The following is a 19,484-nucleotide window of genomic DNA, read 5'->3' as shown; positions in this document are numbered from 1 at the left end:
TTAGAAGTAAATGTTTTATTCGTTCAACTAAATTCCAGTACTACAAGGGCAGTAAAACAATGATACACTGAAAAATTGCAGCAATAAACATTTGTTAAAGACTGATAGAATAAATAAAACCTACAAAAATGAGAAATTATATAAACCCATTCTTAACACCCCCCAAAAGTCATGGAATACAGAAATGCCCTCCTTCACTATTTCACAGGCAGTACTGTGGGCTATTTGTGTAAAGTTGTCCAGGAGTTACATTCTAATTTAACTGTGAATACAGCTTTGCAGTGCACAGTTATGAAAACCACACTAACTTCCATCAGAAGTGTCATTCTACACTTTTATTTACACGACCATTGAAGGGCAGAGTTCTAGTACACCAGCTTTAATCCTTTTACTTTTCAAACTTATTAACATAAGCCAAATTGTAATGATACAGCAAATGAGACCACTGGTATTAACAGGTAGCAAAGGTCCACATCCAGGTGGTACTGACATCAGGGAGCACTCCAAAACCAGCTGCTGCATAAGAGTGGTTGCCACTGACAAAAAGCTTGAAATAACCAGTGTATACAGAGGAGGGAGGGGAAATATGGCATTGCTGCAAGTCTTTAAAGGACAGCTTGCAACAATAAAACTGGGTTTCAGGGCTGCCCACATATGCAGAAAACATGATTCATGAAACATCTGAAAAGAGAAAAGGAGAAATGAAGTCAGAAATAACAGCTGATAACGTAACTGAACATTAATAACAAGCAAGGAACTACAACTTGCTTTAGGATACAGAAACCAACAATCGTATGTTCTGGTGAGTGTTACGCCACTCACAGGATGCTCCACCCAACAAAGAGGAGACAAACAATTTTCACTGATCACCAATGCATCCTCCCACCAATGTGTTCCAGAGTGGACACACTAATACTATGCAAGAAGAGGCTCAAGTACTTACAACTTGCAGGCTGTTCTCCATATCGTCGCATGATCTGGTCATGCGTGAACTTCACAAATGCGTCATACTGTTCTGTGATGGGGAAATATACAAAGTGAATAACTATTCAGAGCAATCAGACTGTCAGCCTAAGAGTAAAGTCCATTTACATTTATCTGCTGAAGGAACTGCTTCTGTCAACAACTAAGAAGGCAGTCTCCCCATCCATATGGCCCCTTGCACACCCACAAGACTTGCTGCACAGATTAAATTCCTGATTTTTTAATGGAAGCCTCAGAGCAAGGGCCAGGGAGCTTTTTTACCTTTTACCCCCCAAAAAATGTATATACGTTGACATTACCTCCCCCCCCCCCGCTCTTGCTGTCCACGGCCAACCCCACCCCGCCTCTGGGCTCACCCGGGACCTGTGGCCACCGTCTGGGCAGCCAGTCTGGAGCCGCAACACCGCTGGGAAAGCGCGTCCTTGGCGAGGGGAGGCGGGTGCTGCAGGGCCGGCAGGTCCACTGGCCATGAGCTCAGGTGAGGCGGGGTGGGAAAGGGGCCTCCTCACCAGCGCACTGGGTGGCTGGGCACGGGCAGGAAGGAGAGCCCCGTCCAGGCAAAGAATCCAGCTGGCCTGGTACACCGCCCTCCCCCCCACACACTTTGGAGGCGAGGAGGGCAGGGCAGTGCCCTGTGCAGTACCTCGCTGAGGCTTGCTCTCCCTGCGATGGAACGCCCGCCTACACACAGCATTGTCGGAAATGAAATGCCTAGGGGTAAAATGCCTGCCACGACCATCCTCATTACCCTCAGGATTTTCATTTTTACCCCATTTGGGGTAATTTACCCCTGTTCCCTGACCACTGCCTCAGAGCCTACAAAGGGAGAAAAAGAGGACAGAAAACCCCATTGTACAAGCAGGCTTTCAGTGAGAATAACACTGGATCTCATCCTAAACTTCTAATCTTTTAACCATTGCTGCTATGCCATCTGAATGCATAAACTTGAATGTCAAGCCTAGTAATTTATGTATTTGTGCACTATTAAGTCAATTCTGACTTATGGCAACCCTTTTCAAGGTTTTCTAGTTAGAGAGTATTCAGAAACGGTTTGCCATTCCCTTTTTCTGGGAGTATCCTGCGGCTGTGCAGCTTGCCTAAGGCCACACAGGCTGGCTCTTCTGAGATGCACAGTGTGGAACTGAACTCTCAATCTCTGGCTCCACAGCCAAATGCCTCACTGAGCTATCCATACAGCTGATCTATTATTACTTAGGTGATTTACATGAATAATGCACTCCTTAAATATTCTGTAAATTTACAGCGCTATATTGCTGATTACAGTATATGATTTTCCACACAGACAAAAAAACCATACTCTTATCTTTGGTTTCTTTCCACAATTAACATGAAATAAATGAATATAAAATCTTTATTTGCTGTTGATAGCTATTTAAAAGGTTGCCCATTACATTCTCATTATGCTTAATGACTGAAGGGCAGTCAGAGTTTGCTTTCAGGGACGCGAGTCTTTCCTCTAGCAACAAACTCTGTCTGGCTGCTTATTTGACAATTTGTGTGGATAGATGGACAATACTGACTAAAGTCTTCCTGCTTCATATCATCCCATATAACCTGCCTCTGAAAATGCAGGCGTTGAGCATTACCAAATCAGGTCTAGAAGGCAATCCCTCCTACACAAAGCAGTCCACTTTAAACACATTCGTGTAAAAGTGATCCATGTACAAGTGGCATGGAATATTTCAGAATGACCATGAGAAAACTTGTGCAGCTGTGCTACTCCTTGTATTCTGCATTAGGGTTGAGAAATGAAACTTGGTTCCTTATCATTCTATGACTGCCACCACAGAGTACGTAGCTAACAGCAAAATGAAAAAGGAAGCAAGTATTTGCTTTTCCTCCTTCAGAAAGAGCCTATATGTGGGAATTCATAAACCAACAATTAGTTCTAGGAAAACACAAAACTTTATTCACAAGTGTGTAATGTCAAAGAAGGTATCATCACTGCAAGCTCAGAATTTATATTTATCATACCTGCAAGTTTTGTGGTCAAGATTTCTTCATATTCTTCACGAATTTTCTCTTCACGTTCTTTAAGTAAGCGTTCACAGATCATTCCAACTTGTCTGAGAGTAAAGAGAGGTTGTTCTTTTTTCAGTGGCGGTGATGCTGCAGATGAAGTACCTTTCAACAAAAATTCCCATGGTTAATTCAGATATATTTTAGAAATTATTCTCTTGATTCCTTCTGACTTGTTCAATTTAATGAGGTCAGAGGCAGGAAAAGAACATTTTTGTCAAAAACAAAACAAAAAACAAACAAAAAAAGCAGAGATGGCTAAACTCCCACAACAACATGTACCTGCAGTAACTCAACAGTATCCAAACATGCGTAAAACCCAGAACTCCTCTGAATTCTGCTCAGTAGATATGCTCAATTTTCACGAATTCTAATCCTCCCCCAAAACTCACAGTGGCATCTTCTATGTTGTCCCTCAACCCTTTGGAAGTTTATCAGAGGGCCAAATAGGACTATAAACAGGAGTAAACAAAAACTGGCCTCCCTCTTCCTCCAGCAGAAGTCTCCACTGTATCACAGTCTGTTCCACAAACCAAAGGAATTGTTCTGCAGAAGGACATGGCTTGAACCTGACTTTTTTTTAGCACACATGTAAAAATTAGAAATCTTTTGCCTGCAGGTTCTTTTGTCATGCATAACCAAACTGCTGGTGGATGGAGTTACACTAGACATTAACATAAAGGGCACTTCCAATCAGCACTCTCCAAGTCACTATGTTCTCCACTATCACCATTAGCAGAACATGGGCTTGCCTACAAATGATAGGTGCTGATGATCACAATTTATGGCTCAGTCAGTTAAAAATGGACTACTGGTGCTACAAACAGCATGACTTTCACACAATCTCAGAGAGGACCCAGCTGGCTATAGCTCAGCCTTCATTCCACCTGCCTTTATCCAGGCTCTTCTTACTATGTGTTGTTGGGCAACAGAAAGTCAGAAAATTTTACACAATCAAATGAGACATCCTTCTCTTCTAGCTTCAGTCTCTCAGTCTTCCAACCTTGCTAGGGTGTTCAGACACTGCAGGGAAATCTATTCCACCACCTAGGTTCATCCCATTGGTGGATGGATACCACTACATTTCATCTATGATCTGCTTCTTCTGTCAGAAGTAAAACTACAGTTCACTCCCCTGCTTTGCTAGAAGACTTTCTTCATAAATCCTTTTAATGAGACATACAACTGACAAAGTCAATCCACTCATCTAGACCCCAAATGTGTTAAACACTGTGTAAGTTTATGCTTTTTAAAAAAAGAAACACCCTTCACCTGGCAAAGCTGGTCCAGTAAGGAGAAATGCTTGTGACTGTGCATCAGTAGAACAACAGGGATCTGTTTGCTGAAAGTTTTCTAAGTGTCTCCTCTTCTGCATGCGTTTGTACTCCTGTTTTATATTATACAGAATTTGTTCTAGAAAAAGGAAAACATATTAGCTATGTTTCTGCACATTATCCTGACCCACATTTTGTATCCAAACACTAATCAAACATAAAATATTTCTACAACTGCTTTTCAAGAAATTATGAGTACATAGATGTGCTTTAATAAATTATACCAAAATGGATATTACAGTTAAGGAGTTCTGAGTATGACCAATTTCTCTCAAAAATAAACTGATTTTTATCAGCATTCCAAACACTGTCTAACACTCCAATTTTCTTCCCTACTCAAATTCCAAGGACATAAATATGAGGTTATTAAGAAAACATCATTTGTGCTCTGCTTGTTTCCCACATTCTCCTAGAAACAACATGGGAAGCATTACATTGTGTCACTGTTCCCCAACATAGTACTAGCAGTTTTAAAAACAGAGAGGTTATTAAACATGAATTTCAGGGATATGTCAAATCCACCTCCTTTATTACTGCAGGTATTTCTTCTACCACCCCATATACTGTTAATGGCTGCCATCCTGTTATGTAACTTGTGCCTGCAGATGAATCATAACGTCACCAACAATGGGTGATTTTTGTAATTAATAAATTTCAACTTCTGTTCAATAGCATTTTCTAACTCCTGTGTTAAGTGTAATCCCTTTCAGCATGTTGAACTCCCGAGAGCCATGTTCCCCTCTAAGTTTCTGTCCCACTGCACGGGAACCTCACTGTGTGCGCGGGGTTAAGTGAGGCTTCATTGAAAATGGGAAGTAAACAAACTGGCTGCAGGCTGTCCATGCACAACCCAGACGGAGCTCTGGGCAAGTGTGCACAGCTTAGAGGGAAAATTGCCTGAGAACTATGGGACAGGAAGGAGTCTTTAGTAAACAAAAATAACTTGCTAATAGCTATATCTTACATACACACCTTTGCAGGTGTAATTTATACAACAGGATTTGAATCGATGAATAATACACACAAAAACATCTGTTACTTTAACAATGGCAATTTAAATAATAATTGGGCACTAAAGGTGTACTGGGGATGTGGTGGTGCTGCAGGTTAAACTGCAGAAGCCTCTGTGCTGCAAGGTCAAAAGACCAGCAATCATAAGATCGGATCTGCGCAACTGAGTGAGCTCCCGCCAACCTAACAGTTCGAAAGCATGTAAATGCAAGTAGATAAATAGGTACTGTACCACCATGGTGGGAAGGTAATGGTGTTCCGTGTCTAGTCATGCTGGCCATGTGACCATGGAAACTATTTTCGGACAAATGCTGGCTCTATGGCTTGGAAAACAGGAATGAGCACCGCACCCTAGAGTCAGACACAACTGGACTAAATGTCAAGGGGAACCTTTACCTACAGGTGTATTAGAATCTACAATAAACTGAGCATACTCCATATTAAAACTCAAACATTGTACAAAATATAATTCAGGTCTAGAAATTGCTGCACACTACATGCACCATTTACCACAACCAGAAGTACACAGATCAAGTGAAAATATTCTTAAGCCTGCTGCCTCTTGGGGTATTTATCCACAAAAGCAAATCTCTTTTGGCTTCCTTTATAAAGCAAAACAGAAAAAGCCAGGTTTAAGTATCTGCCTCACTGGAAAAGGATGGGGGTGGAAGCAGCCCCTTGTGTTTTTGTTCACCCTCTATATCCCAGTAGAGAGAAATGTGTCCTCAGAAAAGCCAGTATTTTCCTTCAGAAAAGACTTCGTTTCTAGAGCTAACTAACCATTTTATGGGCTCACAGTTAAGCAACATGTTGATGAAAACCAGAGAAAGACCAACATTACTGTGAATGTTTGAGTTCAATTTTTTTTCCTCAGTTATAAATATTTATAAAATATCTGACAGTGCTTTGCTAAATGTAACGTTAAACCTTCAACACCTCATGAGAAATCAAAAATTAGTACTCTCAATAGTGTGCTATTTAAGCAGCCCACTTCTCTCTCCACAGATTCTGTTCCAGGAACTAGGAGAATTTAAAGGATTTCAGTGGTGCCCCACTTGACGATTACCTTGTTAGACGAGGAAATCGCTTTACGATGAGTAATTTTCAATCACTATAGCGATCGCAAAACAATGTTTTAATAGGGAAAATCGCTTGACGATGATCGGTTCCCTGCTTCGGGAACCGATTTTTCGCTTAATTACGATCAAAACAGCTGATCTTCAAAATGGCCACCCTCTGTGCAAAATGGCTCCCCGCTGTTTTAGGATGGATTCCTCGCTATACAGGCACCGCAAAATGGCCGCCCTATGGAGGATCTTCGCTGGACACTATTTCACCCATTGGAACTCATTGAACTGGTTTTCAATGCATTTCAATGGGCTTTTTACTTTGGCTTGACAACGATTTCGTTCTACAGCGATTTTGCTGGAACGGATTATCCTTGTCAAGCGAGGCACCACTGTATTAGGCCCCTAGGCACAATGACATGTCAACTTTAAGTCTTCTGCCTTTTTAAAAAACGTTTTCCATGTCACATTCTTTTAATTCTTCAAAATATTCAGTCCACACCCAGAACTTTCAAATGCTCAGCTAAGAACTACAACTACATTTTTATTACTCAGTATGAATCCCCACTGTTAATGTAAGTCACACATGCTCCCAACAAATTGTGAACTGTATCAGTTTCTAGAGGAAATAAATTCTAACTGTGCACCTTCACTTTTTGATAGAACACAAGAGGCTATCTCACCCAACCCAGTAGCTAAAAAGGACAAAAGATAACCTGCAATTTAATCAGAATTAATTCTGAACAATACAATGCAGATTTGGTTCAGCTATTTCCAATAATTAATGGTCTATAAGTATGCCCTCAAAATACTCTCCCCATTCTATGTGTGTGTGTGTGTGTGTATATATATATATATATATATATATATATATATATATATATATATATATATATATATATATATATATATATATATATATATATATATATATATAAAGGAAGCCACCATATATTTTCACACCTGGGTCTGAGGAAGCGGATTTTGATCCACAAAAATCACAGCTGGAATAAATTTGTTAGTCTTTAATGTGCCTCATGGCGCAGTGGTTAAACTGCAATACTGCAGTCAAAACTCTGCTCACGACTCAGGTTCAATCCCAGGTAGCCAGCTAGAAGTTCACTCAACCTCCTATTCTTCCAAAGTCAGTAAACTGAGTACCCAGCTTACCGGGGCGGGGGGGGGGAGGGGAGAGGAACACAATGTGTAGCCTGCATAACTAAACTGCAAACTGCCCAGAGAGTACAGTGGTGCCTTGCTTAGCGAGCGCTCCGCTTAGCGATGAAATCGCATAGCAACTAAATTTTTGCGATGTTACCTATGGGGGAATTTCGCTTTGCGATGATCGGTTCCCTGCTTAGGGAACCGATCATCGCAAAGCCACCATTTTTGCACAGCTGATCGACGGTTTCAAAATGGCCGCCGGGAAAAAACATGGCCGCCCGCTGTTTTCTGGGAGGGATTCCTCGCTTAAGAGGCACCAGAAATGGCCACGCTATGGAGGATCTTCGCTGAACTGTGAGTTTTAAGCCCATAGGAATACATTAATCGCATTTTAATGCGTTTCTATGGGCTTTTTTTATTTCACATTGCGACGTTTTTGTTCAATAGCGATTTCGCTGGAACGAATTAACGTCGCAATGAGAGGCACCACTGTATTTTAAGAATTATAGGGTTGTATATAAGCAGAATACTTTGCTTTGCTGCAGTATTTCATATTTTCCCCCTCTCCCCACTTTATTTTTGCCTCTATAAGTTATTTTTGCAGTTCGACACCTGTTCGTTTCCAAGTCTTTCCAAGTGGCAGCTGCTTTTTTAATTCACTCACCACTTTCAACAAGAGCCAGAATCCTACTGATAGTCCCAACCAGAGCATATTCCCTGAATTAGTGTGATTTACTAACAGTTGATTTATTTGCTATTCAACAATTAATTTCAATGGATCTAGTTTAGCTGGGAGCACAACAGGGCTCTGGCCAATCTCCATCAGTCATACTATCAAGATTAGATTGTTCACTTGGCTGGATATATTCTACCACACATATTATTTCAGTCCAATGAAATGCTAAGATTTCTAGCAGGAGGCCAAAAGATATTTGTTTTGTTAATTTTTTTGAGAATTTCTACAACACATTTCAAAATTCAGCCACAAACAGAAGGCTAAGCATCCTCCATCAGACTTTCTTATTTCACCACTCCCACTGTAGTGCTCCCTAGCCCCCTCTGGACTGTCTTTTCAGAGACACATGTCTGCACTGACTAGAGAGGGAAAGATCTGTGCCTTTCAATTATACAGTGGTGCCTCGCTTAACGATTGCCCCGCATTACGAAGAGTCCGCTTTCGCAATTGCGATCGCAAAACGATGGTCTAAATGGGGGAATTTCGCTTAGCAATGATCGGTCCCCTGCTTCGGAAACCAATTTTCACTTTACGACGATCAAAAATAGTCAAAAACAACTGCTCGTTGGGTTTTCAAAATGGCTGCCAGCTGCTTAAAATGGCTCCCCACTGTGTTTAGGGACTGATTCCTTGCTATATAGGCAGCGAAAATGGCCGTCATATGGAGGATCTTCGCTGGACTGTGAGTTTTTACCCCATTGGAACGCATTGAACGGGTTTCAATGCGTTTCAATAGGGTTTTTAATTTCGCTTTACGATGTTTTCGCTTAACGGCGATTTTCCTGGAACGGATTATCATCATTAAGCAAGGCACCACTGTACAAGTTATCACTCTCTAAAGCAGATTTAAGTTTGCATTTCATATTTCTCTGCTACTATGAATGCTTAGCTGGATCAGTAAGAACTCTTAAGGGACCTTCCATGGGCAGGGGCACCAAAGTTAGTAATATGTGAGATGCAATATGATTCATTAATCATGAGCAACTATACACTGCTGAGGTACTCCTTGCCTTCAATGTTACTTAAGGGAAAGGAATTCCCTTCCCCATCTTAATTGCTCTGTAGTTGCAACTGGAAATTCACAATAGAAAATGAGTCTATCTGCAGCTGCAAAGTTATGAGCTACAGATCAGGATGTTTCTGATTCAAATTTCACCTCTGCCACAAACTCACTGGTGGCCTTATATGCAAGCCACATTGTCTCAATTTCATTCAATATGGAGAATAAGGCTGACCTTTCTTAAGAGGACTTTCAAAAATTATTTAATAAAACTTATATACCACTTTGGCCGTTCACTGCACCACATTTAAGTTACAGAGGTGTCACTTTGAAAAGCATTATGTCCAAGCAATACAGACGGAGCAGTATTCTAGTGAAAGTGCTCTGTGAATAGTACACTGGCGCTACTGCAAGTTACGTCTGTACAGCTTTTCAACAAGATTTCTGCCAGTGTATAGTAGAAAACAAGAATATGCATAACAAAAATATCCATCATATAGACATACTGTATATATTTAAGAAGAGTGACCAACAGTCATGGGCATCTGCTTAAAAAGTGTTGCTGCACAAATCTCGGTATCAGAATCAAGGGACAGAGGAACTACATTTTAAATGCCCTTTCCTAACTGGCCAGTGGACAGGATATAGGGGCTAGAAGAAAAGATAAGCCATGAAGCAGTTTCAATTGTCAGTTAGAAATAGGGTAGACATGATTTAAATCATGATTTAAAGTCTAAATTTTAAAAATTGGATTCCTGATGATTTATATAGAATATTTTATTTAAATTGTGATTTAAATTAATTTGATTGTTAAAAAAACACAATTTGTCTCCACCTTGATTGGAAAATGTACACCAAACATCTGGATAACTAGCAGGGTAATGATTTCAAGAGCTCAAAATACATGCCCATATTCTGTCCATCTACATAAGAGCTAGAGAATCTGTGGTTGTCCAGATGTTGCAGCACACTTTAAATCCCACCATCCTCTAGCTGTCTTACTAATACATCGAATGTCATTCATAAGCATCAGCAAGGCCTCAGGTTCCCCATTCCTGGTCTACATTATGCTATTTCCACTGCAATAACTGACTGGTTTTTGTTTTTCCTGTAAATGCAGAAACAGGAAGCAGACAAATACCTAGGGCTGGTAAAAGTCATGTATGGAATTTCTGTGCCAAGGAATGTGAAATTATTTATAGTCAAATGCTGACAACAAACCTGATTTATCTGCTTGTTGAAATCGTGACATTCCTGGATCTCAGAAGCTAAGCACTTCAAAGGCATAAAGAAGAAAAAGCAGCAGGTATTCACAGCAACAGCCCTGATGCAGGGACACTGCTGCCAACAACCTCAGCCGTCACTAAACAACACTCAGCAAGAGGAAGTGCCTCTACTGAAATAACACTCAACAGAGAAGGAAAGAATCAACTAGAGAGTAGGAATAGGCTTCCATGTCCTACTGCATTCAAAAATACGTGGTAGGATGAAAATTGTTGTGCAAGTAGGGCTGCATGTGGAGGTATTTAGTAGGGTAATAATGAGAAATCTTGTAGCATATAAAACAAATTTTGATGAAACAACGTATGGCAATATCCATTTCCATTATTACAGAAGAATTCCACTGAGTACTGATTTTAATATCTGATATAGTGCCAGATTAATTTAGAAAAAGCAGAATACTGGTCTTCAACTGATGGGTTGCAACTGAAGTTGGTCATACTAAAGCGATCATCAGAGAAATAAAAACACATATCAAGACAATTAAAGCAAGTTTCATGTGGATTAAGAAAACACTGAGGGCTTATTGCCATATATAAAAATGTAAAAATTTTGGGTGTCAAACAAGTCTGGAGAAAGCTGCTGCAGGCACTTTATTCACATGTGTTTGCATATTCACATTTTTTCTGCTACACATCCTGTAAGGGAAAATGTAATACCAGCAAACCAACTGTACTTCCCCCTCCCCCATTCCCCCTCCTTTATTTTAATGTACAAGGTTTTTTATACTAAAGATAAAACAAACAGGATTAGCACTGATCCTATCAAATGAAATCATGCTACTTTGTTTAATAAAAATATCTGGCACAGTTGACAGCATATTAGAGGTATGTCCTAAGATCTTAAGTAGTACCTGTGTACAATCAAAAGCCTGTACATACAATCTATGTCCATTGTTCCTAGCAGGTGATAGAGAGATGGACAGGCCATAAGTAAACCAGTTACAGGAGAAGTATCACCCGTAAGGTCACATGAAATTACATGCCTAATAATCCAAATCTAAAACTGATTTTGAAATACTGTAACCTTGTTTCAAGCAACAGTCTACTTTTCATTGAAGAAGTAATTCTGCCTCTGGCCTTTAACAACCTTTGATTGCACACGGGGTTCACACGACTGACCAGATTTGTCATTCAAGTTAATTTATCAGAGTATGCTAATTAATTAATTACATCATAGCAAATCAATTCCAATTTATGGCAGCCCTTTCCAGAGTTTTCTGGGCACAGATATCTCCTATTGTACTTGCTACTTAAATGAAGGTGCATTTACAATACAATACTAGGCATACCCACTCAGAAATTCCACTGCATTTAGTAGGACTGATATCCAAGTAGGTATGTACAAGACTACAGACTCCCACAAGTGAGCCTCCAGCAATAAATATATAGCTCAGGCAGCTCAGTCAACAGTCTAACATCAAGGCACTTGCAATGACAGGTGATCTAATTTCTTTTTAAGCAAGGCCTAGCAACAGAAAAAGTACCATATTTTTACGTGTATAAGAGGCTCCCATGTATAAGATCCCCCCGCACTTTTTTAACCCAAAAGAAAGAATCTAAGTGGGACTTAGCAAGTGTAGGGGGAAAGAGATGAAAGCACTGCAGGATCGCTTTGATCCTGCTTTCCCCTCCACTTGTTTTTGTTCTCTCCTCAGCTTACTTCCATATATAAGTCGACCCTCAATTTTTATTCTAAAGATTTTACACAAAAGTATAGTCTTATACATGGAAAAATACAGTAGGTTACACTGCTATTAAGCTTGATTTATTAGAAAATCTAGTCAAAAACTTAATTAAAACTTCCCTAATGGAAAAAAGCCATTTCTGACTCTGCCTGATTGTCATGTACACATAACTGAAATTAAATCTGACTTACAAATTATAAATATGTCATTTCCTGCAATGTGAACAAACAAGCAGAAAAACAAGTAAAAAGAAGTTTAAACAAATCAAAAGCAAAACAGCAGCTGTCCAAACATCATTAAAAACTACTAGAAACTTAGTCTTTGTTCTGAGTATTTCCTCTTTCCTCTCCTCCAATACAGTGCTAATGTATTTGTACCAAGTGCCGTATGTACTCAGCAAAGCCAGAACTTTGATAACACACCATCTTACTCCAAAGCAAGATTTTGTTTCACATCAAGGCAACTGGCCTCAATGAAACCAAAAAATTCAATAATTCACTAAATCCAGTTTCCTCTCCAATTAAATAAGGCTGACAAAAATCAATTTTTATATTATGTTTCACAAAATCCTTTGGTGCTATTTATTGAATTGTTTCAAATGCTTCCTATGAGTCTGTATTGAACCTTCAGACCTATATTTAAAAGCTGGTTCACTGACAACCACTGTTAGGCAAAAGTGAAAGACCCCAGAATTAATATACAAATGCAACTGGCCCCATTGTGCCAACAGAGAAACCAGATACCAAGGCAAATGCAGTTAGTAATGCAAGTCAGAAATTTTCCACAACCGCAATTTAATTGCTATGTTCTTCCATTTTATAGAATGCATTTTTCATGATTAATCAGTAAAAACTGTTTACAAACACAACAGTAAAACCTGGCAACTAACTAGAATCGATACAGCACGGATCAAATCTAAGGTGAATTCTTCAACTACCAGCATTATTCTAGAAAAGGAAGCAAAAACACAAGGAAAGTTTTGAATGTAATATTTGAAGAAAATAGCATAATTCTATGCATTAGATGGGACTTAGAGGTAAGTGTGTGCAATTTCACAGAAATACACTTTATTGAATGGTTTTCAATAATACTTAAGTTTAATCCATTTTAGCTACTGGAAACACTTTCGGGATATTTACAGATAGCAACTGCTTTGTGCAGTTTGATCACCGATTGAAGAAATGTACTGTATTTTGCATTTGCACAGTAAAAACTGCCTTAACGCAAGGTGGAAATTTTTGAACAGATAAATTAAATTTGCTAAATCAGCTCTCAAGGCAAATTTAGGGCAGCACACAACAACAAAACTTTGCAGAATTCATATCCCAGGCTGCATCCACAATCTACAGCAACACCCCAGAAGCATCTGTAGAATAGCCATATTCTATGGGCAAGAGCCAACAGTGGTGTCCCCTTGGCACAATCCAATGCAAAGAGGAGGAGTTACGCCTCTCCTCCAAAGGAAGCTCTTAAGGGCTGGGCAACCCTCCAGAGCTGGTTTTGAAGCAGCAGAGATCTGAAATATTCAAATATATTACATATTTTGCACAAACTAATTAGCATGCGTTAATGTACTGGCTTTAACTAGTTTTTAATAGATACAGTATTTATGCAAATATAACCCTATAAGTAACTGGAAGACTTTCCTATGACCTAATCTGGGGAAATCTATGTATGATTGATCAGACAGTTCAAACTGTATTATGATAATGCACACAGAAGAGCCATATACTATTCTATTAACAATAGAGTTATTGTTAATACTTTTAACAACAATCCCTATAACTCTGAAACTGAGTCATTTATATATGTAATGAAATTAACAGTTTCTTATTCTATTTCATTTTAGAAATAGCCACAATATTCAAACAAATACACAGTAATATTTTACTGCATAAAAAGTTGTCTGCGTTCTTCATAAAACAGTGATTTCGTTGGACTATGACAGGTCCACTATTCTATATATTTTAGTAGTTTTATACCCTACAGATCGAAGGGCAGCTTGAGTAACACCTCATGTTAGAAAAGGATACACTCCTATTAGTGTTTTCAAACTGAATGCTTGCTTCAAGTGCTGTCAACTAAATCAATTTTAACCCAATATTTAGATTAAATATTCACAGCATGGTTCCAGTGAAGTCACCCATTTTAAGAGCTGGTAATTAAATAAAGATATCCTACTCTACACCTCAAACAGTTTTCAGTTGCTTTATAATTCAAGGAACTGCAATGCTGAAAACACAAAATACACTTCAGTAAATTCCAAAAGAAATTACTGACAAGAAAGGTGTTTAGGAGGAATCATTCATTCAGCCACACTTGTATAATCTCATTAAAATCAATGACACTATACCAGGTTAAATAAGACATTGAGTCAATACTCAATCTCATAAACCTACCTTTCAAAATATATGCTAATCAGGCAGAAAAATATCAATACTGGAATACAGTGTGATACTTTTGTAATCTGAAGCAAGTTTTAAACCATTTTCAAAGAACCAGATTTATGGACCAAATCAGAAGAATTATGTTTGTCCTATGGCAAACTACAAAAACTCTGGGACTATGCAAATAGAAGGCACAGCTACCACCCATCATATTTTTAAACACAATAAAATATTAACCATTGAGAAAGGCAAACTAGTCTGCTTATTCTCTCAGCTGATTTTATCAAAGGCCAAATTCCTAAAATACATCCAAGGTCAACTGAATATAATGGGACCAACATTATTTAAAGCACTGAAAATGGCAGTAAAAAGCAAGAGAAGGCAGGTGGGTCTTTCATAACAAAAACTACAAATCCTCTGCATAAATGTTTTAACATGGACTAGTTAAGGGATGCCACGCTGTGAGCTAATTAGACACTAGTGGGTAGCAACGCCTTGATCCTGACATTAATTCTCTAGTTATTTGTTGAGACAGGAAAAGACCAGAGTAGAAATGTCCTATTTTAATTTTCCTGGTTAATGAACATTTTTAAAAAGTGTTCCGTAAGGGTCAGATGTATCTGCTACCCTACCCTTTCAGAAAAGCCTTTACAGTATTGGGCTAATCTCTACAAGAATCCTGGGCAGTCTTGGAATTAGCACCAAAGAGGTGTGCGGAAAGATGGGGGAGGCAGAAATCAATTCTTTTGTCGTTGAATCGGCCTTCGCCCGTGCACCAGCGGCCTAGTGCGGGTGATTGATGACAGACCCCCGCACCGCTCGTCTTCCCCTCCCTGGATGTTTGAACTGGAGAAGAAGGCGGTGCCGCCGCCGCCGCCGCCGCGGCTCAGGCAGCAGACTGACGCCCAGAGTTAATGGCTGCAACAAATCGATCGCCTGCACCCGGAGGAGAAAGAAGGGCAAGGAGAACGGCGGGGGGCGGTGGGGTAGGGAGGAAAAAGGGGGGGCAAGAGAGACCTCCGCCAGCCAAGCTCTCTTCTTCCTCGCGATGATTCCCCAGTTCCTCTTTCCCCCCCCCCCCCACGACACCCGATTATCTCTAAAGCCGTAAAAGGCCACCCTTCCCCCGGTGGCTCGATCGCCCTCCCGGAAAGAAGGGGATTGCCCCCCCCTGCGCGTAGCAGGAGACAGAGCAACGCCTCCCCGCCCTTCTTGACACACACACACACATCCCGGCCCGGCCCATTATCACCCCCCCTTCTGCGGCCTCTCCCGTATCTGCCACTTCCCCGCCCCCACCGGAGGGAGAGCGGCCATTTCCATTGTGCCGACTCCGCGGCGAAAGCAAAGCCTAAGGCGGGGAGCGGGGGGGGGGAGAGAGAGGAAGTGGCGAGGAGCGCCGGCGGGAGGGGGGGGAAGAAAGGGAAGCCTGTCCCGACCCCCCCCCGCCCAGAAACAAACAACAGCGGCTCTCCCCCGGGACGCCGGCCAACCTCGAGAGCCCGCTCGGGGCCTCTCCCTCCCTTCCCCCCCATTCCTGCCTCCTGAGACCAGGCTGAGCCCCCCCCCTCACGCGCCCCCCTTCCCCCCCGGCACCCACGGGCGCCCCTCGTACCTGTGGTGAGGCGAGTGGACACTTCCCCGAAGGGCGAGGGCTCCATGCGCAGGTATTTCTGCGGGGAGGAGGCGAAGGAGGCCGCCGAGGAAGAGGAGGCGGCGGCCGCCGAGGCGGACAATGGGGTGCAGCGCCGCCGCTTCGGCGAAGCCGGGCTGAGCAGCGGGTCGAAATCCAGAGTCCGTTTTAAGGTGGCACCGCAGGCCATGGCCGGACTGGGCGAGGGGCGGAAGGAGGAGGAGGAAGAGGAGGAAGGGGAGCGGAGGCTGAGCTGGTCGGGCCTTCCCTACTGGAAGGGAGAAAGCCAGTGGCCAGAACAGCCGAGCGGAGCCGAGGTGTCTGCGCTGCTGCCACGCCTCGCCAAGCTCAGGGTCGCCACCGCTACCAAGCCGCCCTCGCTTGCTCCGGCCGGCCGCCGGCTGTGCCTACGTCTCCGGGGAGCGGCCCGGAGCTCTTGGCCCGGTTCAAGCTGGATTTGTAGGCTCCGCCCGCGGCAAATCCTCCCCGGGCCGTATCCGGGAGGGTGTCTAGGCCGGTGGGCGCGGCTCGACGGGAGGCTACCGGGCCTGGGGCCGCCGATGACGAGCGATAGCCGCTGCGGTAGTCGCCGAGAGTCTCTCTGTGACTCTTCCACACCAGCAATATGGCGTCAATAACAACGCCGCTGATTCAAAAACCAGCACTCACCAACGCGCTTGCGCAGTAAGGGGGCGGTAACCGCCGCGAGGAGCTGTGGGAGTTGTGGTCTCTCTTGGAAGGGTTCTCTGTGAGTGACATAAAAGGGTGGTGGGAGAGAGGGAACTACATTTCCCGTCGTGCGCTGCGCCAGAGACCTGATTTCCGGAATACAATTTAAATCCCCATAGAGGAACGTGGTAAAACAGGAATGCAAGTGAAAGGCGCTGAAGGCATGCAAGTGTCTGTGAACCTCGGTTCTCTACGTGAACCAGAACAACAAAAACAAATGGGGTTCTTTCTTCAAGAAAAGGAGCAGGAACAAGCGTGGGCTGCGAATATTAGAAATGGCTAGTAGAATGTAACAGTGCCTACCGCAACCCATGTGGGGGGAAAAAAGGAAAAGCGTTTTCATTTACCTGTTCGTAAAACACAAAATTGATTGTCCAAAAACATAAATGCCTGAAAGAAAAGCAAATAAAGAGTGCCTGTACAGCAATAGGCCCAGGAATTGGCTTGACCCTGCTACCCTGTTCCCTAGCTGGGACCCTTTGCTGGTGAGGGGACAGGGGTAAATAACACTGGGGTTGTTGTTACAGATAGCAATTTCTGTAAATGAGGTATACGAAAAACACAACTGTATGCTTTTAAATAGTGGCAGAAATCATACAGTTCTGATTTATATAAATAAGCTTTAAGGTGTACCAAAACAACACATGTCGGTTATATCAGTATGGAAATTGAACACTAGTATGTCTATTTCTTTACGTTTTGAAAGCCAAGGACAACAGATCAGTAAGATATCTTCTTGAAAAATCTTACTACTTTTGGGCTTGGTGGAAACAAATTTAGTCTTATATAGATTTTTTTGTTATATGCCGTCAAGTCACTTCCAACTTATGGTGACCCTATGATTTAGTGACTACCCAGAGGTTTTATCATTAACAGTCCTGCTCAAATGTTGCAAACTGAAAGATGTGGTCCCCTTATTACATTAATCTGTTTTGTCCTGGGCCTTCAGCTTTTCTGAGAATCCTATTTAGAGTATTCCATTTGAAAAAGTCTCATTGATTTAAACATAGCTGCTCAAGAACAACTAAGTCCCCCCCACCCCGAAAGTGGTTGTAGAGCTTGCAGTCAAACTCTGGAAAGGGTGATAGACTATATATGGTAGGTGTTATGTGTTGTCTAGTTGGAATCAACTTATAGCGAGACTAATAGGGTTTTCAAGGTAATTGAGATGTTTAAGGAGTAATTTTACTAGTTCTACTCCCCCAGTTAGTTCCATGGCTAAGTGAGGATTTGAACCCTGTTCTCCAGAGTGCTAGTCCGTCATTCTATCCACTTCACCACACTGGGAATCCCTGAAAAAATTGTGAGTTGATATAAATTGACACAGTGGTCTGCATTTTTAGATTGCCCTTAAGGGTTTGGTTATGGGGATGTGGAGATCCATTCCTTCGTTTTTGAAACTTAAGTTGACATCACTGTATAGAATCAACAACTTTCAAAAATGTTAAAGCAGGCAGAAATTCACTCTATACAAAATGTAATACACTTGAAAGAAGAGTAGGTCCAGAGAAAGTAAAGCCTTTAACTTCCAAGGAAAGTTATGCCCTGTTAAAAACCCAACAAGCAGTCATAAAGCAGTTGTATCTATGTGATATCATCCTTTATTATGCAGTACGGTGATGATGTATAGTCTTGATCATTTATTCCTAGGACATTAAATCTAGTGATCAAGGGGAAGTGTAGACAGGATTGAAGACATCAGAAACTGACATGTTTGCCTAGTTATCCACAAGTATGTGTTCTTAAAATGCTCTCAACCTTGGCCCTGTATTCAGTTCTGGGAATGTAGATTGTAATCACCCAGTTTTACATGGTGATCCCAAAATAAATGGATGTTATTTGTTTTTCAACTCAATGCAACCTGTCCCACTACTACAGTTGTGATGAGAAAAGCAGCAGTAGCAGCACTGATTACCTAAAGCAGTGGTTCTTAACCTTGGGTTACTCAGGTGTTTTTGGACTGCAACTCCCAGAAGCCTTCACCACCAGCTATGCTAGCTGGGGTTTCTGGGAGTTGCAGTTCAAAAACACCTGAGTAACCCAAGGTTAAGAACCACTGACCTAAAGAACACCACCATCATCAACAACTGTAGAGCTAGAATTAATCATATGGATCACTGAGTTCAATCTTGGCCAAGGAGGCAAAGTGGGGAATTTACCCTCTGGCCCTGCAGCCAGACACCTTAGCCGCTGAGCTACCCACACCGATTCATAAGATTGTGACATGCTTTAGATCAGGGATGAGTTGTGTTCAGATTTTGTTTCACTTCAATTCCCATTAGTTTTTTTCAACCAAATCCGGAATTATGGACTGTTGGATGGGTTGTGGTCCAACAGCACCTGTGGGGCTATACAGTACGTTTGCCAACCCTAACTTGGATCATAAGAGTTAAATAGTATGAACTAGAGTCAACCAACTGAATCTGTAATG

The 19,484-nt window shown here is 41.6% G+C and overlaps 1 protein-coding gene across 1 annotated transcript; it reads right to left on the bottom strand.

The window, feature by feature from the left end:
• AKIRIN2 (akirin 2) lies at positions 1–16,667 on the bottom strand. The gene is made up of 5 exons (XM_020790072.3): positions 16,307–16,667; positions 4,297–4,437; positions 2,980–3,129; positions 944–1,015; positions 1–681 (listed from the first exon to the last, which is right to left on the bottom strand). The coding sequence occupies exons 1-5, from the start codon at positions 16,512–16,514 to the stop codon at positions 671–673; spliced, it is 582 nt and encodes a 193-aa protein (XP_020645731.1). The 5' UTR covers positions 16,515–16,667; the 3' UTR covers positions 1–670.
• Between the last annotated feature and the right edge of the window lie 2,817 nt (positions 16,668–19,484).

The sequence above is a fragment of the Pogona vitticeps genome, chromosome 1 (assembly GCF_051106095.1).
Source record: "Pogona vitticeps strain Pit_001003342236 chromosome 1, PviZW2.1, whole genome shotgun sequence".
Classification (NCBI taxonomy): domain Eukaryota; kingdom Metazoa; phylum Chordata; class Lepidosauria; order Squamata; family Agamidae; genus Pogona; species Pogona vitticeps.
This window is presented reverse-complemented; position numbering and strand designations above follow the sequence as displayed.